The 24,083-nt window shown below is 39.3% G+C and overlaps 3 protein-coding genes and 2 long non-coding RNA genes across 5 annotated transcripts; 2 read left to right on the top strand and 3 right to left on the bottom strand.

Moving 5' to 3' along the window:
- The first annotated feature begins 612 nt into the window (after positions 1 to 612).
- On the top strand, positions 613 to 3,603 carry LOC135080344 (all trans-polyprenyl-diphosphate synthase PDSS2-like). The gene is made up of 2 exons (XM_063974996.1): positions 613 to 975; positions 1,777 to 3,603. Exons 1-2 carry the CDS (start codon positions 736 to 738, stop codon positions 2,743 to 2,745), a joined length of 1,209 nt encoding a protein of 402 aa, XP_063831066.1. The 5' UTR covers positions 613 to 735; the 3' UTR covers positions 2,746 to 3,603.
- A 578-nt stretch (positions 3,604 to 4,181) lies between these two features.
- Positions 4,182 to 7,642, bottom strand: LOC135080342 (all trans-polyprenyl-diphosphate synthase PDSS2-like). The gene is made up of 6 exons (XM_063974995.1): positions 7,431 to 7,642; positions 6,438 to 6,606; positions 5,958 to 6,080; positions 5,398 to 5,581; positions 4,940 to 5,095; positions 4,182 to 4,762 (listed from the first exon to the last, which is right to left on the bottom strand). Exons 1-6 carry the CDS (start codon positions 7,589 to 7,591, stop codon positions 4,203 to 4,205), a joined length of 1,353 nt encoding a protein of 450 aa, XP_063831065.1. The 5' UTR covers positions 7,592 to 7,642; the 3' UTR covers positions 4,182 to 4,202.
- Positions 7,643 to 16,461: 8,819 nt separating this feature from the next.
- Positions 16,462 to 17,532, bottom strand: LOC135080490 (uncharacterized). Its single transcript, XR_010259030.1, has 2 exons — positions 17,486 to 17,532; positions 16,462 to 16,679 (listed from the first exon to the last, which is right to left on the bottom strand). It is a non-coding gene; the product is annotated as an uncharacterized LOC135080490 (long non-coding RNA).
- Positions 17,533 to 19,247: 1,715 nt separating this feature from the next.
- On the bottom strand, positions 19,248 to 24,044 carry LOC135080838 (exosome complex component RRP46). Its single transcript, XM_063975563.1, has 5 exons — positions 23,868 to 24,044; positions 23,540 to 23,666; positions 21,132 to 21,240; positions 19,497 to 19,680; positions 19,248 to 19,411 (listed from the first exon to the last, which is right to left on the bottom strand). The coding sequence occupies exons 1-5, from the start codon at positions 23,968 to 23,970 to the stop codon at positions 19,248 to 19,250; spliced, it is 687 nt and encodes a 228-aa protein (XP_063831633.1). The 5' UTR covers positions 23,971 to 24,044.
- On the top strand, positions 19,796 to 20,427 carry LOC135080489 (uncharacterized). The gene is made up of 2 exons (XR_010259029.1): positions 19,796 to 19,999; positions 20,252 to 20,427. It is a non-coding gene; the product is annotated as an uncharacterized LOC135080489 (long non-coding RNA).
- Positions 24,045 to 24,083: the final 39 nt, after the last annotated feature.

Raw genomic sequence — 24,083 nt, 5'->3', positions numbered from 1 at the left:
TTTAGCGCTGACAAGGTGGCGCCACTGTCTTCGCTACTAGCAAGCGTGACAGGACCTTACTCTACAGTGGCGCTAACTGGTGAGCGCTAAAACGATAGCCCTCATTCTTCAGTGAATCACGAATAAAACACTTTCAGAAATTACTCGTATTATCACCCACTAAATAACCACCAAAGAAATAACTTTACTTCACACTATTTAATTTTTCTATTACCAAAACTGAAAAGGGATTCTGGTATACTAACTTACTAGGTACTTACTTCACTACTCCAACAAATGGAGGTACATACAAAAAGCTTCGCGTTTTATTTTGAGCTACCTGCTTACTTTTAAAAGTATTCGAAAAGAAATTCAAATCGAATCGAGCGCGCGCTTCGATGGAATTCGTTCAGAATCTTTCCATTCCAAATTATTATTAACTGCTCGCCGCAACAGTATTTATTATTTGAAATGTAATGTAATTAAATTATGTACGAAGAAGTTAATGTTAATATATTTATTTGAATAATATCTGCTGTTTGATAAAATAATAAGTCACAGTTTATTTTTAGTAGCAAGTCAGGCGTGTAGACCGCCACCAGTTTCCGAACGTAGCCAAGATACGTCAAAACAATGTGACATAACCACCACGAGCAAAGTGTGTAACTTCGCGATGTGTTTATCAATTTTACAATTTTCCTTGTAGTTTTGAATACAGTAGTGTCTTGAATTTAGTTTATTATATCAATTGCCATCATGTCTTACACACTAATGCGCTATTTGAGGCGTACAGCGCTGGTATCGCCGCAAATTCGCTTGGAACATACCATGACAAACCTAACCCAAGAAGATTTCGTATTTCGGCCTCCCCTAGCTCAGTGGAGCAAAGTTATAAGGCAAGCAGAGAAGATAGTGGGATACCCGACCTCTTTTATGAACCTGCGATGGCTGTTGAGCGATGAATTCGCCAATTTAGCGATGCACTTACGGAAAGTTGTGAGTTATGTTTTGGTTCAATACTCTTGATTTTAGTCTTTAATGTTCTTTAGGAAGCGTTTTTGATCTCATTTCCAACTTCATACAGCTTGTTTTATTGTTATTTTGTTCATATTCGTGATGCAAACGTGTTATGTAACATTCCATGTGATAATTTGACCACTGACCATGCAAAGGTTATTTCCTGATTCAACAAAAAATATTTACGTCATAGCACAAGTCGATTTTGCAACATAGAAATTCTTGTACGAAAACTAACATCCACTTGTTGAGTGTTAAGTTTTTTTTTTAATAATAAGAACGGCCTTTGATTTAGACATTCACTTGTTTGCTAAATTATTCCACAATATTAAACACCAGATACTAAGTAGGTAATTACCTACTTCAGATTTTACGTATTTAAGGAGTCACAAATTTTATAGACTGTTTTTAATTAAGAAATGAACGGGTTCATCCAGTGTCTAAGTAGCTCAGTTGGAAGAGAAGCCTGGCAAGTGGAAGGTCGTGGGTTCAGTTCCCTTCTAGGCAGTTCGATTTTTTCAAGTTATTTATAAGAATCTTTTTTGTGTAACAAGTATGTTCGCTAGTAACCTTGATGTACTCGTTGTGACCTTACAAATAATTCATTTTGTATTGTACTTGAAATTAATATTCTTATGAATTTTAATTTCAAATTAGTCATTTGTATTGTCATGTAAACACAATGCATTATTCAAATACTTTTGAATGATGAATTGAGTACAAAATGACTTTGCAACTAACTCATTTTCCTCATTAAAATTAAATCATACTTGTTTCTAGGTGGACACCGACCATCCAATCATAAAGACAGCGAAGACGGTCCTATACAATGAGCACAACAACCTCCAACCGTGGGGACTCGTCATCCTCCTGCTATCCAAAGCCGTCAACCCTGGCTACTCAACATTACAACAAGACTCCATCTCAGAGAACCAAAGAATACTGGCTGAACTGACAGAAATGATACGCACAGGCCACTACATTCATCGAGGCCTTCTAAACGTACCCATTGAAGACAGAGACAAGAATATCGACACAACCATGTTCGCTAATAAAATAGCAATACTAATCGGTGACTACTTGCTTGTAACTGCCAATGGGATGTTGGCAAGACTAAAAAATCAAGACCTCTCGTATTTAATATCGACAGCATTACGGGACATAAGTGAAGGAGAGTTCTTCGGCGATAGAGATTCTCAAAATATGCCACTACCTGGCAAGCCTATAAGGAGTGAAATGGATGACTTCCAAATATGTAGTGATACTTTGCCATTAGATGTTACAAGAACTCTCGGCTCTCCAATAAGAGAGTGGACGTTACGGACTATGTACAATGGAGGGTCACTCTTCGGCCGAGGGTGTCAAGGTACTGTGTTACTGGCCGGCCAGACCTTGGACGAGCAAGAAAAAGCTTATCTTTTCGGCTCTCATTTGTGTTTAGCGTGGCAAGCGGCCAGTGAATTGCAAAAGCTGACATCGGAAAGCAATAAATCATATTCCTTAGTAAGTGCTCCAGTCTTATTCGCTCTAAATGACAACCCCAATCTGTACACAACAATAGCAAAAGGTAAACGAAATATTACTAGCATAGATTTAGAAGAATTAAAGTTTGATATTTTAAAAACTGATGCAGTTGAACGGACTAAATTGTTGTATCTAGAGAATGCAAATAAAGCTGCCAGTTACATAGAAATGTTCGGTGACAGTGAAGTTATTGATACAATTAAGAGGTTAATAAAGACGTTGTAGTAGAAACTATAATAAGCAGTACACTTAGATACTTTTAAGTTATTTGTAAATCCATTTTTGTTCATCATTTGTGAAGGACTTCATACATTTTATAAACTGGCTTTTTATAATTTAAAATCGAAAATTCCGGTTCCTAATAATTGATTTTACAGTATTATTAAGTTGCATACTACATTATTTTAATTATGTTATAAATATATTATTGAGTAACCACTACAAGTGGGGTTTCTAGCCTGGTAAATGTCCACTCTCATAGCTAGATCAAACAACTATTTATACAGGACGACAGCACATCTAGCTAAACTGGCAATTATTTGTAGTGTCAATGAGTCCTATTTCGCAATAAAAAATATACAGGATGTCCCAAAAAATAGTGTCAACTCGAAAAACACCACAGTATATAGAACAATCTGTTGCTTAAGTAGTAATGGCATAAGGTACAAACATCACATGACCTCTGTTAAATAGTGATAAATACTGTATAAATAAATAAGTATGTACGAATTCACACAGTGTCGCGAAATAAGCGTTAGCTAGTACATTATGGTAACAGCTCGAATGTGATCTAGTTTTGTATAAGTCCGCGTAATATTAAATCGCAAACTATCAAACGCGCGAATATTCGCCTAGTACAGACTCGCAAATCGTCTAAACTTCTAAAGTAATGGTTATGTAATGTGTGTTAAATAGAGCATTTATTCGTATTAGAATTGTTACAGACGGCAGGCACCTAGAAGGTGCCCAGTTAAAAATGATTTAGATACCTCTGAAAGGAATCGTTTAATATTGTTTTTAGTAAATATACATTTTAACTATGTTATGTGATAATAAGAATAAAGTTTTTTTAATCGTTTATAAGCGACTTTTATTTTTTTGTTAATTGATGAGTATTCATTAATTTACTGTTATCTTAGGCATCAGAATGTATTTAAAAGTAAGAAAGTAAACGTTCTCTGAATATTGCATGTTAATTATCATCACAAAATTAATTAAATCGGGACTAAGTAGGAATTTAAATGCTCCCAATTCTAGACCCAAAGCATACATTTTAAAGTGCATTTTTCCATCACACAGGATTGTGTCGTTGCGAAATTATTTTAAATTTAATTAATTTATATCATCAATGAACGCTGATACGCATCGACCCAATTTCTGAACGCGTTGACACTTTGACAGCTGCACCCGCGTTCATTTCCCGCGCGGAAATGCGCGCCATATTTTGCCCCATCACGGAGGTCGAATCTACAATCCATGCATTTTAATATTAAGTATGCTTTTATTTTAAAGTGAGGAAATTCATTCGCAATGACCACACTCGACGGTAGCAAGTATAATTTAAAGTTACTTATAACGAAAACGAAGTTTTAGTAGGAACCTCTTTGAATCGAACGATTAAAGATTATGTGCGATACAACAACAAATAAGAAAACAAATAATTTCATAAATACCTCCCTTTATTACTTCTCCATGTACTGCAAAGCCTCCGCGTGTATTGTCGTCGCCATCTTCTGCAGCGCTTGTCTCGCGTCGTCCACTGGGAACCTATCGCTGTACCTCAATATGGCTTCCAACTCTTCGTCCAAGAACAGCGACAAATACTCGATAGCCCTCGTCCCTCGAACGGCGTAATACAGCTGTTTATAGTCCATCGGTTTGCCCTCTAATTTATGTTCCAGAAGATACCCGTAAACTGTTGGATACTCCCACATGGCCAGCATAACTGGAGCCCCAACCAAAGAGTACGAATACGGATGCGTGAAAAAATCTTTTACGTCAAGATATAACTGCCAGATCAGGGCCAAATGGCCTCCAAGGATGTATGCATCTCTTTCCATCTGTTCTCCACGGTTGGCCAGTTTCATAGCTCCTTGGCAGCCTTTTCCGAGTATGCTTCCAGAGGCCAGCATAGTTCGCAGCTTCCACTCATCTTTGCCCTGGCCTAAGAAATCGTTGGATCCAAGTTTCTTTAGGTTATCTTCTGTCTCCCAGTCGTAGCGGCCAGAGTCATTGTTGCTACCTGAAATGCAAAAGTTTGAAGCTGAGGTCATGCAACAAAGGTAGGTATCCAGGTACCAAACTAATGCATGACCCTCATTGGAAACATATGGGGACACGTCATCAACAGTAGCGATGCATCTTTAGCAATGAAGAAACAAAAAAATGCACAATTTAACATGAACATTCAATGTTTTACCTTTAGGCATCGTTGGAAGAGGGTTATTCAAGGGATCGTGTTCTCCAAAAAAGTCTCCTTCAACGAGGTCCCGAAGGCCAGTAGAGATAAGTTCTGTCACCGCATTATTTCGAAGTCCTCCAAGATTTTGTAAGCATGTTGCTAAAAGATAATCTCCTGTAAAAGTTATAAATTGCCAATAAGAATAAAAAAATCACGCTTAAGACATTTTTTTAGTATTAATAATTTGTTTCTGCACAAATTACTAATAGTCCCGTTAGCCCCTCGTCCTAAGCTAAATATGCTTGCATCACGAGTGGGCTCACCACAATAGTCGAGCGATAGCGAACTCCGCTGTTCCTCGGATGACGAGTCGGCCAGTCCAACCCCTTCACCGTTCGGCTGTCGTGGCTATGGTTTATTCCCGCTGTCTACGCTGGTGGGGACAACGGGATTATTACCGTCACAAGGTTACATACCAGTTAAAAGCACGATCTTGTTCCCATAAAGCAGGTCGTTGTACTTGTCCCCGTGTTTCTGCTTGTCCTGCAGGTTGACCATGGTCTTATGGATCATGTGGCCCGTCCGCTTCATCTCCACGATCTCCGCCACCGCCCTCTGAGAGTGCAGCACTCCGGAGTCGTACTGATCCCGAGTGAAGTCCTGGGAGTTTGGAATCATGTTAGTTACTCTGAAGACCAGTAACAAGAATGACCAAGTCTCAGTATTATTACTCAGCAAGCAGGTCAGGATTCGTCTCCATCATTACGGAGACGAGGAGAGGAGAGGAGATGTAGGTACTACTCGTAGAATATCTTGTTCTTGAAAATGAGTCTGCATCTGACCTCTTTAAATAATGCTTTGGTGGTAAATGATGATGAGATAAGACAGAGCATGCTTGCTTACGTCGCTTACGAAGTATCTAAATAGTGGAGTAGGTACGTTAGTATTTTGCGTCAGGGTCCTGATAAAAATACGCAAACATCACATTGTTGTTTTGTAGTAAGATACTCTAAAATCTAATAGTAGTGTTAGGTACCTGAGGATTGATGCTCGCAGCTTTTGACACGAGTAGCACGATCAGCCCCACCGACTGAAGATTGCTTTTGGAACCGATGAGGAGGTTCTTCGCCGATTTCAGTAGAGGGTGATTTGTGCCCACCTATAAAAAAATATCAGGTAAACTTCCTTAAGTAAGATTCAAGTGTCAAGTATTCTCATCATCATACGTCAGCAAATACTAGCAGGCGGCCTACTTGAAGCGCCAATGAGCAAACTTTTTCCAGCCACTAAGCTACGCTAGGATTGCTGGCTTATTATTATCTTGAGGCCATCAGTCCATTGAGCAAGATTCTGTACTTAGACTTAGCAAGCAACTCGTGGTCTCCATCCACTACGCCCGCCTTTTTCATCGTGATTCGCCGCGCTGTGGTCTACTCTCCACAACGCGACGCCAGGACATTTTTAACAAAAACTGACATATTTAATCTACTAGTTTTGAGTTAAATAACAAACTCACAAGCTTCCTCAAGTGAATAGCAGTGTTAGCAATCTCATCGTTGAACAGCCACCGGAGGTTGAGGAAGGAGGTTGGGTAGCCCACGATCTGCTCGGCCTCCGAGACCACGTCGCGCCAGTCCTGCTCCAGCCGGCTTATGCCGAGGCTCCAGTCGGAGTACTGGCGGCATCTGAACACGTTATCACTTAAGGTTGAAACAAAATTGACGCTGTGGCCCCGTGGTAAGACCACTTCGTTTCAGCCAAATGACGTCCACTGCTGGACAAAGGCCTCCATCAAGGTTTTCCACAATGAACTGTCCTGCGCTGCCCGCATCCAGGCTCTTCCCGCGACCTTCACCAGATCGTCGGTCCACTTAGTAGGAGGCCTGCCCACGCTACGTCTTCCAGCCCGTGGTCGCCACTCGAGAACTTTCCTGCCCCAACGGCCATCGTCTCTACGAGCTATGTGCCCCGCCCACTGCCACTTTATTTTAGCAATTCTGTAAGCTATGTCGGTTACTTTGGTTCTCCTGCGAATCTCATTTCTTATTCGATCACGCAGGGAAACTCCGAGCATAGCCCGCTCTATCGCCCTTTGGGTGACCACTTGTCAGAGACAAATCCCCAGACGTTATTAGGTTCGAATCCCAGGAGCCAAATATTTTCTCGGACTTGTCTCAGGCTCAGAGGTTATGGGTTCGAATCCGAATCTGTCTGGAATTCCGGAGGCCAATTTTTTTCTCGGTTCGTAGGTCTTGTTCCAAGTCCGCCTGGCTAGCTTAGAACCACTTTTACTTAAGTCTGTTGCCATTTACAAAAATCACAACAGCATTGTTCGGTTTCGGCGGTTGGGAGGTAATCTTGAGGTAATAAGTATCGGGTGAAGATCGCTACACATTCACATGGATAACTTTGAATTTTTGGGACCTAGATATACTTAAGTAACAAGACCTTATCAATAGCTCTACCTTATAATTTAGGCCTTACAGTGCATAACTAGTAACTACCTTACCTTTCTTGTCTTTTAACACTCGGTGACGCTTTATCCTGAACAACCTGTCGATTTATAACATGTGGACTATTGCTCAACTTTCTGACTACACTTGTGGGAAACAAGAAACAATTTCGGGCAAGATTAAAACAATAAGAATTTAGAACTTTCATTGTGGTCATTATATAAAAATTTAATTCAATTTTAAACACACTATTGTGGCAGTGGCACTGTCATTCTGACAATAGATCAGAGAAAAATGTTCACGTTTTGTCACCATTTGAGTTTTTAATAGAAAATTCACAAAAAAAAATGTACCTATAAAAACTACAAAAAGACTCAATGATTTAACCCTAAAATTTACGCGATCCTTTTTTACAAGAATACTGCGTGCTCTACCATAGTAGAAAAAACTTGGTCAGGTCAAAGTGTCTTGGTTTTTACTTTTTTTAAATTAACTAAGTAGCGATCCGCGCTGACTTTGCACTAGCTAGCGGAGCGTAATAGGTAACTACTTAGATAATATGGTTTTAATTTTACACTACCTTAATATTATTAATTTCTTCCTATCCTATTTTTCGACATCTTCAACCAATTTTCAATTTACAAAAAACCCTAACCAATTAACAAAACACCTTCCGCATGAACTCTGTCCAGCTCTACTTGAAACTTGAGAACAACATGAAAATCCATTGAGTAATTTTCTTTGTGTTTGTTTTTTCTTTATAAGCTCTAAAGCCTCCGCATGTATTTAGACTGCTAACGATAAAAACCCAACTAAACCTTGGACACTCCACGCATGATGGACTGCCTACCTCCAGCTAGCCCGCTAAATTAGGATCCAGTCATCGCTGCGGTGCGCAGGAGTTACGATAATCTGCGCGTACGTCACTATAATGGCCGCTGCGGAATTAAAAACGTGGGCTAGCACTCGAGTGACAATAGTTTTAGTGAGCCGGAGTATAAATTAGGACCATTAGTGGTGATTTCAACGTGATCATTAGTTATCCATAAGTTTATTATAACATGTCTTCATATTATGTATATTAAAAAACGATTTTCTTGCAAATTAAAATCCTTAATTTATAAGCGCACCCACATGGTGGACAGATTAACTCATAAAGGTTGTAAGGAAGACGCTGGATGCAATCCGCTACCAATCTAGAAATCATTGGGGGAATTGTTCAGCAGTGGCTGAAAGAATGACAACTTTTTTCCATCTATAGTCACTATAGTGTGTGTAAAAATCAACAAAAACTTTGGTGAAAAACCTTACAGAGCTATCGCCACACAAAAAAGAAGAAGTCTCACTCATCACACAACGGCTGGCCACAACAACAAAACCTCGCGTCTTCTGAGCATAAACCTCGCATGGCAGAAGTTATCAAGACGCTGCACATAATGATATGCGTATTACGAAAGAATTGGAAGCCATTAAGCTTTATTGTAGCTTGCAAGATATGAGGAATGCAGGGACAGGTATGCCTTGCTTTGACTCGCTGTAGAGGGGTTAAAAGCCACCTGCACACTGCAGTCTCTATTAAAATAGCTTGGAATTATGGGGTGGACTTTCGTAAAATCCGTTCTTAGTGAGCACCTACTAATGCAAAATTTGAGACTCCTCGCACTTGTTGTTTCTGGGATTTGGTGATGAGTGAGTGAGTCAGTCAATCAGTGACCTTTCGCTTTTATAAATATAGATCCTAATGTAAAAACAATGGAGATGAAACAAGATAGGGCGACATGGGTATAAATCCAAGGTATGAATAAGTATGGTAAATATGACCTAGGTAGGAAGTACTTAGTAGAGAAAACCAGATAACGTAAGTGCGTTCATCATAAAAAGAGCACTTCGTAAAATACCTTTCTTGAGCTTCTAGTATGAGTTTTCAAGCACATCTGGGAGTGGAATGCAATTTTCTAAGTTCGAAGTTCCGACTGACTAAATCTAAAAATGTATTTTAAATTATGTTCTATAAATAGGTACACACTGAATATGATACATTACGCCTCTACGCCCACTTGACTGTTTACTTATGGTCTCTCTTTTTATTTGGTCCATCTTATTTCAATACTTATCAATAAAAAAAGTTCTTCCCCGAAAGGCAGTGTTGCCAGCTGCAATTATTAGGGCGAATATAGTGATTACGAAGGGTTTAATCGTCGGCCATAATTACTATCCTGGTTGTTCAGAAATCGAGAGGTTTAATTCTATTAATTAAAGATCCCCTTCACTTATTTTACGTTCCTAAAAGGACGGTTTGTGCTTAATAGTAAAACACTGCATTACTATAGCTTATTTCTGACACAAAAATAAAAATATTGACAGCTTTTATTGGATTCTATACTTATGTATTGGTAGTACTTATTATTATTCTGTGATTGGAGTAACGATTTTATACGCAAGGTGTTTGTGATGATGATTGCAATTTGCAAGCTGTGTGAAGTGAGAATGATCACAGAACAGAAATCTGTTCTCTCAGGATGATGATCAATCTTTAAAAAATCATCAAGGACCTCTAAAGTTACTCATACCTCAATTGCTGACTGCTAATTCCTGTTTCCATTCGTCCAGCTTCATTTACTTATAGTTAAGATGCACATAATATTATCGACATCAGCAACCCACCATTACTGGCCGCTTTAGATCGGTCATAATTTCAAAAATGGAAAGAGTTTACGAGCGCGGGCGCAGGCCAGTAGGCGCGCGCCACGCCCCGCTATTAAAAGTTTTTGTCCAAATTTTATGAGTATGTAAAATGCTACCGTTCATAATGGTTAGGTATGTACGAGACTGATGGGAGAGTTTGACGAATCGACAGCTTGCATGGTTTACAAGGATTTAAGATGCCATATTTGGACGTGGAAAAAACCGGCAAAGAGCGAGTTTGGACTTCCACAAACAAGCCATGAAACTGGAATTATCATGAATTAAGTTACTTGGCAGGCAGGCACTTTAAAAAGTTTTAAATTCCTATTTACTCCTATTTATTTCCTATTTACTGGCAGAGAATGCCATCCGGCATTAAGTCCGCCACAGTGCATTTGTTACTTTGTGTGCTGAAGTATAAATAAATAAATTTACAAGTTTCCCATTTACTGTAGGTATGAGGTATGCAATTACTCATTATTATACATACTTTTTTAAGCACCCAATTCCAGTATTTAAGAATTATTTCGAAAATTTAGAGGATGTAGCGCCATTAAGAGTAGCAAATTAACCTCCCCCGACAACTTCAAGAAACATTCAATTTTGACATCCAAAATTACATTTTAATTGTTTAATGTGTTTTTAATTGGCCCCCGTAATAACAAGACTTAGAACAGGTGTTCGCTTATCGGTCCTGCAAATCGTACTGCAGAGGTCATTATTCCACCTCTTTGCATTTTTAGATAAGTCACATGCAACCTACATGATCGATTAATCAACATATGAAAAAAAAAGTAGAGGGAAAATGGCGGATGAAAATGGTAGCGCGAGTTCGCGCCAAAACAAACTAGAAGGGTGGTCGTTATGAACAAATAATAGAGGCTTTTGAAAACGAAATTACTACCTTCTACGAGTAGTTATGTACTTATGTACTGAGTAGGTATACTGACTGACCTCTACCATCGGATGTTTGTTACTTTTTTCACAAATTGCAAAGAAGAACATTTTGTAAACATAAATTCTCGAGCGATTGAAATCGAAATCTTTATGATATCATTCCCATACTTCTTTACTTTACTTGTTTTGTTTTACTGTCTTTCAAGCAAAGTTATATTATTCACACTGTTTTTAAGGTGCTTTACTTATATTTACCACATTTAATTTTGAATACCTACCTTTAACTTAGGATCGCAAAACCAATATAAACTGAAAACACGGCAATAAATTAGTTAGCTCAAAATTAAAACACTAATGAGAACAAGAAACGAGTTTTATATCCAAAACTGATTGAAGGTTGAGCGGCGCGCGCGCTGCAAATCAAAGATGGCGGCGCTGCGGGAGGCACGCTTTAATTGTCGAGCTGTACTTGTAACTTATGTTTTGTTGTGGAGCCTACATGCACCCTGCGGCAGTACGGATAGCAGAATAATGAATTAATAAGTAAGTTCCAGCGAATACGTATAATCTACAAGCACCTACTGCAGTGTGTAGAGCAAAGAAAAAAATACAAACTCACCATGTCGACCTCTTCGCAAATGGCAACCTGGATACCCTTAAGCCTCTCCAACCTCCTAAACAAATGAAAACCACTAGCCATAGGGTAGTTGAAGAAATCACCAATAAATTGACATAGTTACTACTCACCTACCTACCCACTAGCTGATTGATGAAAAGCGATTCCACAGTAGACCCACAGTACCCACTGTGGATTACATAAAAACACGACGCCCACAGATTTGGGTAAGTAGTATTTTTTTAAATGGCAACAGGCATGTTGGTTCGTCATAAATTCCTCATTTGAAGGTTTTTTAAAGAGAATTTGTGTCCTAAAATTATTGAATTAAACAAGTTAGTTTCATTCGATAAACCTACAAGTAGTTTGTGGACAGTACAACAAAGTACCACGTCAGTCGCTACCGCGCTGCCACTCGGCATCAGTATTCAGACTTCTGTATTACTTAAACCAAATGCAATCAGGGCCGGACGCTGTAGTCTTGATCAATTGCGTTTTAGATAAAACACGAATACCTATCATAGAACCTGAACCCTTTGAAAGCTCTCTAGAATAAGCTAAAATTCACCCAAGCCACAGATAATATAATACTAGCCCAAGCTAACGAATGCTACCAATGACTTACTTACGATCCCTTCGTTGAGTTGATTCTATTTATTGAAGTAATTTTGATGCTTCGGTCCCAAACGCCTTCTTCTAAGTAAGTACAACGATCCCCTGTCGGACTGACGAGAAATAATGAAAATACAAAATAGCGTTTTATTTGGTAGTAAATGCCAGTGCTCTATCGACTGTCATTTTTAAGAGAGCCCTCGTCAACTATACTACCCTTCCTTCTCCAGGGTCAAGATTATGCTTATTTAGAGCATTTACCCGAAGAAAATAAGTACCTTGGTAAGATGGTAGGTAGTGAATTTCGCAATGTGGGTAGAAGAATAAACCCGCGCGCAGTAGCCGCGTTGCGCTGCGCTTGTACCTTGTTGTAACTCATTCATCGTTCGTTGCATGTTAATGGTTGTTCTCTTTGGCCCTTGAAGTATTAGTGGCCGGTTATATCAATAAAGTTCTATTGCTAATGTTAGTTTACTAGGTACATGTTTAAGTAGGGTTCCTCCTACAAACAAAGAAAATGGTCATTTTCAATTATTTTGAAGCGACAAAGTGACACAATTTTAGGAGATACTGTAAAGGAAAACCAGACTATCTTTTTCCTGAAAATGTCAAGATTTGTGGCAGATTCTCCTTTTTAAATGGCAATTAGGTTTCCACTTAGTCCAGTTTCCCAAAAACAGTTCAAGCTGCTAAAAATCTCATGCAGAAAATCTCACATCGTTCCCCGGGAATCCGTATCCATCCACCGCAGTATCAAATTAATACCAAATACTGTCGACCCACGACGCCGCGCAGTGCTTTGAAACCTTGATACTTAGATTAAAACCTCACAGTCTCGACAGTTCCAGGCAGGAATCTCGTCCATAATATCAGTCAGAAAACAAAACATTTATCTAATTCAGTCGACCATCAGTAAATCAGGTGCGGACCGCGCGGTAAAATATGGCGGCCACGGCGACATCCATCGCGGCAATTTACATACTTCAGTGCGCCGGCGCATTCCCACGCTGCGTCTTAATATCGGCCAAATTAAAGGCTTGCGTCGGATAAGAATTCGACCCATATTAAACGTTATCAAAAGGGAATTAAGAAATTAGCCACATTTTTCGGCTTTTTTCGACTCTCTTTTATAATAATAATAATAAATACACTTTATTGCACACCAAACAAATAACATAACAGAAGAAAAGGAACACACAAAGTACAATTAGGCGGTCTTATCGCTATGAAGCGATCTCTTCCAGACAACCTATGGTGAGGACAGTTACTTGAAACAAATATGAAGGGGAAGGCGGTGTCGACACTAAAGAAATAAATTATAATAAAAGGCATACAATCTTTAATCTTTTCTTTCAATCATTCAATCTTTTCTTTTTCTTTTATCCTGAAATTATCACAATCTTCTCGGATATTACGCCGGTTTTCGTACCAAAAGCAATGAGTCCAGTAAATGATTCAGGAATAAAGCTGCAACTTGAAAGTAAATAGTAACATTGTTTTAATGTTTTAATTAGGTTATTGTGATTGGGTATGAACAGTAGGTACATATCCCGTGACCCATCCAGGACTTAGGCGTTATGTACTCGTGGCGCTCATGAACGCAACACTGTTTTTAAGAGCTTGATACTTACTCGTATGCTCATTTCCTAGGAAACCTTGGAAACGACCATGAGTCCATGATGCATGCTGGCATTTGCATGATTTTAGCATGCATGCATTCATGTCGCATTCGCATTGAAGGGAAACAGTCGCCTTTTCGCAAACCGAATAAAATCTACACCTTTTTAAGAGATAAAGCGATCTTTTTGCCGGCGACATGAAAGCTGCATTGTGTCCGGTATTTGCATGCCATGGGCTTGTTCACAATCATTCTATTCAGCTGCGCGCGCGCAACTTGTACCTACTCGCAAATGAGATGGGGACAGCCAAAGACATGTTCGGGCTTGTATACTTTTACTTTACTTCATTACGATAGCTTGCTGACTCTATTGAATTATTTTTATCTCAATTGCTTAGCTTAGAATATTAATTATCGCCCGTATTCACAAACATTACTAACAATCTCACAATGCGCGTGGACGCACTGGGTGACACATGAACCAATCACAGAGCTCTCTTTTCAACGCTGTGCGTTCGATTTGCTGCTTCACTTAAGCAAGCATCGTTTGTGAATACGGGCGTAAAATACGATCCTAGGAAAAGAGGAATTTGGTAGGTATTTCAATAATTTGTCAAGTTCTTTATAATAATGCCAAATTCTAGCTATTACTTCTGAATGAAAATACAGTTACTTAGGCTTCAGACAGTAAAAAAAAATATTTGAAAAGAAATCGTCAAGAGAATCCAGTTCGAAGTTCCAAGTTCCGAGGCGGCTTCAGTCAGTGATATTCGGCCTTCCTTCACTGATCCTACACAATGCTTGTATCAAATAGAGCAAAAGGGTGAGCCGCCAGCGACGTTGCGGCGGCCCTTTGGAGCGGATTTGCATCCAGCGTCCGCCATCTTGCTTCTTTTTGGCGCGAACGCGCGGCCTGGGGCACAGTGAGAGAGTATTCTACTGAGTTTGAAGAGTTAAAACCAATGGTCTATTCTGTAAGCTGGCAAAAAATCTGGATTCGTTAACGTAACTGAATTAAAATACAAGTTCAGAATAAAAATTTGTCACAGCCTCAGACTCAAAGCGTCCACCAGTTTCCATAAATTACGTTAACGAAACGACATTTTATCAGCAACCACAAACAGTAGGTATGTGTTGCTTTATCAACTACAATATTCGTGGGCCTCGCGGCATATTGCTCTTGTCTCCCTCACAATCCACTAAGAAGGTGATAGCAATCACAAATAGTGAAACATGCTATTTGACAGGTTGTTTAGTAGAGCAGGTGCTACTTTTTAATCCTTAAAGGTCTGAAGCTGTATATTCTAAGTGTCCAATTCACAAACCTACATATAGCTCCTATCAAAAATAATATTCCTACCGCTGTAACTCCTGTTTAGCCACGATCTTAGGATTCCTGTCAACCAAAATTGGACATCGTTTCCACTCACTGTGCCCCGCCCCTTACTCAGTCGTCTGTCGCTACATTCGGGAGCGCGGGCGCATAAAGGAGCCGCCTTCAATTATTATTCACTTATTATTTCGCTACGAGCGCCGCCGTGATGCGTATCATACCAAATACCTACCAATTAAGATTGTCCTTTGCATCGAGCTTGTACCTCTGACGAGTTCCAACTCAAGGCTTTGGAGTAAATGGCGTTCAAAAATAAAGTAATAAAAGTTTGACTACATAAACTAGCACCAAAATGGTTTTAACGTCAATAATATTCTCAATTATTGGTTTTTAGCTTCCTTGCCTACGGCTCCGCCCGTCTAGCTTGTTTTACACAGAATTTTAAGGTAAGAAAATAAAGGTTAAGTTGGATTTGTAAAATAAGGTCATGCATAATGAAATTTGCTATTACAATTTATATCTTTATTATTAAACATAAATGTCTAACATTCTTAAATTCTAATAGACAGATAGCTCGCACATTATCACAATCTCTAGAAATTGTAGAATAAAGTAACAAGTCCATTTACATAGTACAAAATTCAAAGTTAAGGCTGATACTGAGGTGGATGACAAAATAACCAATTGCCTACTAGAAACAAAACTAGTATTACTTACTTATTACAAACACTGTAACGGAAATTAAAAAATGTGAAAATATTCTATTGATTTTCAACTTAGTAGCCATCTCAATACTTAACTTATCAAAAGTTATACTGACTTATATCTCACTACATTTAGAGAGAGAGGTAGTCTTTGAGCGCTTTCACATAATACAGGGTGTCCCAGAATGGATGAATAAAACTGCTAGGGGAGGTGGCTCTAATAATGTACTATCCCTAAAAAATATGAACAAAAATAAAGCGCATAAGGAGTAAGGATACAAAAAAAAATGTTTTTGAAAAAGTGAAAATAAATCAGCTTTGCCTAAGTATCTGGCTATAATTGCTGCGTTTGGAGTTTATTTGTACTTTTTTCTTACTAATATTAATTGTACATGATCGCTTCGTTTATCTGTAAACAAACTTTTGAAAATAATGACTAGATTTCGAGTTTAGTTTAAAAAAAAATCCGAACTCAAATTTTTTTTTCATATCTTTTAGTGATAGTACATTAGTAGAGCTACCTCCCCTAGCAGTTTGATTCACCCATTCTGGGACACCCTGTATATGAATGCGCTCTATCTCTTTCTTTTCTTTAATTCTATTCGTCATTGGGCCCACAAACATTCTATCCTCACATTTTAGTTCCACAAATTTTAGTTCCAGCACTTCACCAAAAGTTCGCTCACATGCCAGCTGCCTCCCTTCTCATCTCGGGTCATATAGCGCTGGAGTACTTGGCGACGACGTCCCTGTAGAACGCAAAGATGACCTCGCTGGCTGCGCGACACTTGGCCACCGCTTCGAAGTATGCGCCTTCACTGTACGTGCCTTCGGAGAAACCTGGAACAAGACCGAGTTAGCCTTGAATACTAATATTAATGGATAGGTTAAGTGTTACCCTGTCTGGCCAGCTACCAAGATTTTTCGTAAGTACTTTTTGTAATGTTGCTGTCGCGCGTTCGTAAACGAGCGACAGCAATGCTACAACGCGCGTTAGTTGCATTCGCAACGCGCTACAGAAGTGATACCAACGCGCTACGGCATCGTGACTGTATCGTAAAAAGTAGCCGTGGGAGCCAAGTCTGTCGTGATAACAACAATTTTAATAGCACTGTGTTCTAGCAGTTGAAGGTAAGATAGTCAATTCCTGAGATTGAGAATTCCAGGTCAGGCTCGCTTCCACCTTCAGCCTGATCATCACTTACCCCGCTGCGTTCTTCCAGCGCCTCGCACACCCGAAAGCGTCATAAGATTCGTAGACAGCAGCTACAATAGACTGACAGCTGACATATCGTATCCTCTCGTCTCCTCTCCGCTCATTTCATCTCCGCTCCGCTTTGGTGGAAATAACCTGCCAGCTTCGCCGCACATTTCTCTCATCTCCACTTTGGTTTCAGCCATATAGGAACTGCTCAAATACTCACAAGTGATCAAATTCCTGTCAACCCCATCGAAGACGCAGCTGATTTTAAGTCCGCCTAGCTAGTTACCACCATCTACTACTAAGTAGTAGTAATGTTAACAGCATTGTATTCCAGCAGTCGGTAGTAAAATATCTAGGATTCCGGGTGAGGCTCGCTTCCACCTTCGGCCTGAATCTTCCTCGAGCTTCCTTGTTGTTGATAAAAACCCTAAAAAATACTCACAAGTGATCAGATTCCTGTGAACCCCATCGAAGACGCAGCTGATGTGGAGCGGAGCAGGCGGCTACGCGTACCTCGTTCCCCGCTGCCTTCTTCCCCGTACCTCGCACACCCGAAAGCGTCATAAGATTCGTAGACAGCAGCTACAATAGACTGACAGCTGACAGCTACGCATTCTACATATCGTATCCTCTCGTCTCCTCTGCGCTCGTCTCCGCTCCGCTTTGGTGGAAATAACCTGCCAATTTCGCCGCACATCTCCTCTGGTCTCGTCTTGTCTCCACTTTGGTTTTGTAACCTTGTAGAAACTGCTCACATACTCACAAGTGATCAAATTCCTGTGAACCCCATCGAAGACGCAGCTGATGTGGGCCGCCTCCCCCCGCCCGCCCCGCCGCGCCTCCCCGCGCGCGTCCACCGAGCACGACACGCACGCGAACACGTGCCGCATCGCTACTCCAGAGTTGAGCAGCGCTAGGCACGCGCAGCTCAGGAACTGTCAGCTCAGTGCGCAAGCCCGGTTTCCAAGAGCGGATACGAGAGATATGTTTTGAATAACCAATGAGATTTGGATAATATTTTCACAACAGAACTCTGCTCAATGGAAATGGATCGACTGTTGTCCAATTAGGGTTTTCGCGTATGAAAGATCCGCTAGATGCCGGGACGTGGATGTGGGGTCTGACTGCTGCGTGATTGGTGGATTTTGACATATCTGTCAATGTTATGTCAAAAATAACCAATCATGCAGCATTTGGACCTCGCGTCTACGTACTGCCATCTGGCGAATTTTTCATACGCAAAAACCTTCATTGTTATATATTACTCACACAGGCATGATAAGTATCAACTAATCGCACCCCCATGGCCAGGTCCCTGGAAAATTATCCTAGATACGCCGATGACGCGCGATAGGAACTAAGAGCCAAGAAAAGAACCGCCTCAGTGCCTCTGTGGTTGAGGATCCCGGGTAAAGCTCGCCACCTTCGGCCTGATTATCACTTTCCATCAGGTGAGTGTAGAGAGTAGATGCAGGCCACGAGCTTGTTCGTTGTTGCATGCGCGTATATAGCGCGAGGGCCGGGTGGGCCGTGTCCACCCCAGAATGGTCTAGGGTAGTTTATCATCATTTACATACTATCAAACTGGAACTGGAAAATAACCCTAGATAAGGCAATGGAAAAAAAAATACTCACAAGTGATCAGATTCCTGTGAACCCCATCGAAGACGCAGCTGATGTGGGCCGCCTCCCCCCGCCCGCCCCGCCGCGCCTCCCCGCGCGCGTCCACCGAGCACGACACGCACGCGAACACGTGACGCATCGCTACTCCAGAGTTGAGCAGCGCTAGGCACGCGCAGTTCAGTGCGCAAGCCCGGTTTCCAAGAGCGGTGCAGTGTATTTTGAATAACCAATCAGACTTGGATAATATTTCCACAATTCTGCTCAATATTGAGGGTATTCGCGAATGAAAAATCCGCCAGATGGCAATACGTAGACGCGAGGCCCAAATGCTGCATGATTGGTTATTTTTGACATGACATTGACAGATATGTCAAAATCCACCAATCACGCAGCAGTCAGACCGCACATCCACGTCCCGCCATCTAGCGGATCTTTCATACGCGAAAACCTTCATTGTTATATCTTACACAGGCATGATAAGTATCAACTAATCGCACCCCCATGGCCAGGTCCCCCTGGAAAATTATCGTAAATACGCCGATGACGCGCGATAGGAACTAAGAGCCAAGAAAAGAACCACCTCAGTCTGCGGTTGAGGATCCCGGGTAAAGCTCGCCACCTTCGGTCTGATTATCACTTTCCATCAGGTGAGTGTAGAGAGTAGATGCAGGCCACGAGCTTGTTCGTTGTTGCATGCGCGTATATAGCGCGAGGGCCGGGTGGGCCGTGTCCACCCCAGAATGGTCTAGGGTAGTTTATCATCATTTACATACTATCAAACTGGAACTGGAAAATAACCCTAGATAAGCAATGGATAAAAAAATACTCACAAGTGATCAGACTCCTGTGAACCCCATCGAAGACGCAGCTGATGTGGGCCACCTCCTCCCGCCCGCCCAGCCGTACCTCCCCTCGCGCGTCAACTGAGCACGACACGCACGCGAACACGTGACGCATCGCTACGCCTGAGTTGAGCAGCGCTAGGCACGCGCAGTTTAGCGCGCACGAGAGAAACTGGAGAAAAAGAAAAGTTTTATAAGTGGAAGTGTCAGAAAAAGTAATGTTTAATAACTAGGAATCCAGGCGCCAGCCTGTTTTTTGTTGTTTAATAAAAAAAATCTACTAGGGTCATGGAGGCAACAGTGACTCGGTCGGCTACAGTGGCTCAGTCATGTTTCGACCTGAAGGCATAGGAATATATATTTGTCTCTTTTACCGATTCAAAGGTCTTGGTACCCGAACACGTTTAAACCAGTTTGCTCGCCGGTCAAGTGCCGTGCGGAAGGGTGAGGGAATGTTTTTTGTTTTCGCGCCCACTAAATTACATTCTAAGGTGAGTTTCGATTGTTTTCATATCTTTGTTTGTTGCTATAGGTAATAGCCGTTATATTTATCGGATAGTAGGTCTTGTATCAATTGTCTTTAATCCGAATTTTGACTTATTTGTTTTACATCTTGGTTTTTTTGATCAAATATTTACAAAATGGCGTAGAAGTACACAGTGACTCAATTTTAATACTTTTGTAGTTTATAGGAATTCAATATTTTTCTAACTTTAAATCGAATTTTGTTTTTTTATTTACAGAATGCCACGGAAAAAACCGACAGAAAAATAGGGAAGAAATAAATAACGAAGAGATTGAGATGACTTAAGATCTTATAGGTAGCAATAAAAGTACTAAGAGTCGTGTTGAATTGTTGATTATAATAAGAATAGCTTGTGCAGTTTTGTTATTATTTCTAATAAAAAACTACGCGGAATGGGCATTTTCTTTTCATATAAATACTGCCGTACCACGTTAATACTGTGTACCACGGCAGTGAGTCAGTGTGTACACCTAGTAGTCCACAGTGGCTCAATTATTATTTTTTTGTTTTAGGTTCCTACTTTGACATAAGTAGTAAATAATGTAGAATCATGAGTGCTCAGTTACAGTTCAATAGTGTATCTAAAATGTGAGCAAATTTTAGGCCAATATTAAAGCGATATCTATTTTTATTAAGCTTCGAAAAAAAAGTGAGTCACTGTTGCCTCCCTGACCCTACTCTTCTTTCTGATAGTTGACAAGTTAAGCTCAAAACTAGTTTATTCTTACGCAGATAGGTATTTGACCGCATTCGTACCTGATGTTAAGTGAAATTCTATCTAGGATGGTACATCTGCCCTGTAAGTGCTTATTCACTCTTGCCTTGAAAAGGCCCAGATTTATCATTCACTGCAGGACTCGACCCTCTCTAATTTACTGAAGGCAAATCTAAGTTTGTGATTGGTCAAATTTCAATATTAAGACTAACTACAGCTTCTTTAATTAACAGACTAATTCAGCAAGATCTTGAGAGTTTTTTCTCAAATCTTTATGTGATATTTTGTATTGTAACAAATTTTTGTCTGACACAATTTTTCTGCTGTGTAGTGTCTCACAACTGCAAGCTGTAGTGAAACCACTTAAATCACCCATTCTTACCCCTCCAAAGTCTTCTAGCTCTTGTATGGTGACAGTGATGCCGGTGCGTGGGTACAGACTGCCCAAGATTGCCTTTTCACAAGTTTGTCTGATTACATTTTCTTTGTATCTGAAATTAAATTGGATTCATCATTAAAAACCATTTAATTACACTAATAGCAGCACTTAACTTCTGTATTGGACTAGCTAACATAACACCATGATAATGCATTGTAACATCTATTTCACAATAATTTTGAAAAGATTTGTCTTAAGTTTCTGTTCTAATTTGAGTACATCTCTTGATAGATATTGTTGTTATCTCTTATTAGAATTAGCTTGTTAAGATACAGCAATATTCTAATTGGACGTAGTTATGCTACAACGTTCCAACCCACACGCAAGTCGAACTGAGATAATCGCGTTTTTGTAAATTTGTGGTACGCTTTGTTTTGGTAGCGAGTAGAACTGAGTAGTATGTATCACTTCAACTAAATAAATAATCGTTATTTTATTACATACTTGTCATTAAAATTAACTAATATTTCTCATACAAATTTTGAAAAAAATGTACTTGGAACGTTTTTGCAAAAAGACTTTTTGTATGAAATTAGTTTATACCTTATTTTGCAAAAACGTTCCAAGTACATTTTTTTTAAAGTATGAGAAATATTAGTAAATTTTAATGACAAGTATGTAATAACGTTAATTTATTTAGTTGAAGTGATACATACTACTCAGTTCTACTCGCTGCCAAAAAAAAAGCACACCACTTTTTTTCCCGGTAACTAGTGGTACGCTTTTTCCCGCTAACTCCCGTTCCTGTGGGAATTTTGCAATATCCTGTTGTAACTAAGCTTTAAGTTTACTAAGGTACTTGCATGCCAAATTTCAAGCGTCTAACTTAAGCGGTTTAGATTTTTCATACAAAAGGATTTTCCCGCTAATTTCCGTTCCCGTGGGAATTTCGGGAATTCCTTTCTTAATGCACCTCTACGGTACCTAAGCTACGTCCCTTCCAAATTTCAAGTGCCTACGTTTAGCCGTTTAGGCTGTGCATTGATATGTCAGTCAGTCAGTCAGTTTCTCCTTTTACATATTTAGATTTACAATGGCATACTTTTAAACTAGCAGAATTTCTTTTGGCAAAATTTCATTCTGAATAATATCGATTAGTATAACGTTTAATTAGTAGCACGATTATTAATTGGTACCATTCCACTTGGAATACTATGCAGATGGCAGAATTTAGTTTGAAATATTTAAAATACTCTGCGTAATATCGATTAGAATAACTTTTATTTAGTACCATGATTATTGGTACCATTCCACTTGGCATACTATGCAGATGGCAGAATTTCTGCAATATTGAAAATATTCTGCATAATATCGATTGCATGACGTTTATTTAGTATATCCTGTCCAGGAATGTTGCGGAAAACTAATTGTACTAAGTGTACTGTTACTGAAAACATCATTGATACAAAGAAAGATACATTTATTACAATGGACATCACACAAATACAGGCAATTACATAGACTCATGACAGTGGCACATAATAATGGAAGAAGAAAAAAATAAATAAAAACAAGAGTAAACTGAGCAGTGCCACCCATTCACCAACAAGATGCCAACTGCAACGGGACCCCACTTTAATATAATAATATGCAGAATGAAATTTTGCCAAAAGAAATTCTGCTATTTTAAAAGTATGCCATTGTAAATTCGGACATAAACATTCTATTAAACGATAATTAATAATTATTATCTATAATTACACATATAAATATATTAAATTTTTAAAATAATATTGTTTCAGTGTTATACTTATTTTTTCTAAAATATTGTTATGCTTATATTTTAGAAAAAAAATGTATTTATAATTATTAACTACCAAAATAATACTATAACAATTTTCACACATTGGAACGTTTTTGCAAATTAAGTTAAAAGCCACTTTCAAACAAAAAGCCTTTTTAAAAACGTTCCAAGTACATTGGAACATTATTTTTATTTTATTCAGTCCAAAACGAATTAAAAGCATACGATCCAAATGGAATGTCACTTTTTAACATTTAAAATTAGTTATTTGTAAAACGTTCCAAAATGATTGGATCATTATTTTCATTGTATTCAGTCCAAAACGAATTAAAACATAACGTTCCAAATGGAATGTCACATTTTAAGATTTTATTTAGATCTTTTGGATCGTTGTATCATTGGGACCGCTTAATTATTTCATTAATTATTGTCGTAAGAGAGTCAGTGTCTTCAGCACTAGATAGGGTGACCCAAAATACCTAGCTTGGGCTCAAAAACTCAATTTTGACCACCTTGTGGGTTGGAACGTTGTAGCATAACTACGTCCAATTGTAATCTACAGGGTTTGTAATTAAATATCAGTAAATTATACGAATGAAATACAAACCTATCAGCAACTGATGGTTTGCCACCTTTGCTGCTGTACAATATCTCTAGAGTTGACTTCTCTATGCTCTGGCTTGTAGTTTTGATATCCAGGGGACCATTCACGCTCACCAGCGCCACTGTGTCTCCTGGAACACGGTACATAACGATATTATAATATTATAACCCAACTTTTTTTAAGTGCCGATGATTCCGATATTTAGTGCGTTTACAGGTAAATTTAGTATTAAACTAAATAGGAAAAGGTTGCTAAAAGTATTGTTAAGATTATTAGGGCCTTAAACACCGGTTTAACGACAAATAAAGCGATAAAAACCATTTGTACAAACCTTGAGATAATATCGCCGAACCATCGGATTTACTCAAAAAGTTTAACTCGCACTTCATAGGTTGGAGTTTGAAATCTTTAAAATCCTTTTCATCGGCACCCATAGTGTTAATTTACAGGGATTTTTGGAAAAATAGGTTTATTTACTTCGTAAAAGACTGAAACGTGCATTTGACGTTAAATTGACATCACGAAAGTGACAAACGAATGCCAAAAA

Source organism: Ostrinia nubilalis, chromosome 18 (assembly GCF_963855985.1).
Source record: "Ostrinia nubilalis chromosome 18, ilOstNubi1.1, whole genome shotgun sequence".
Taxonomy (NCBI): Eukaryota; Metazoa; Arthropoda; class Insecta; order Lepidoptera; family Crambidae; genus Ostrinia; species Ostrinia nubilalis.
Note: the sequence above shows the minus strand (reverse complement) of the source record. Positions and strands in the feature narration are given on the sequence as shown.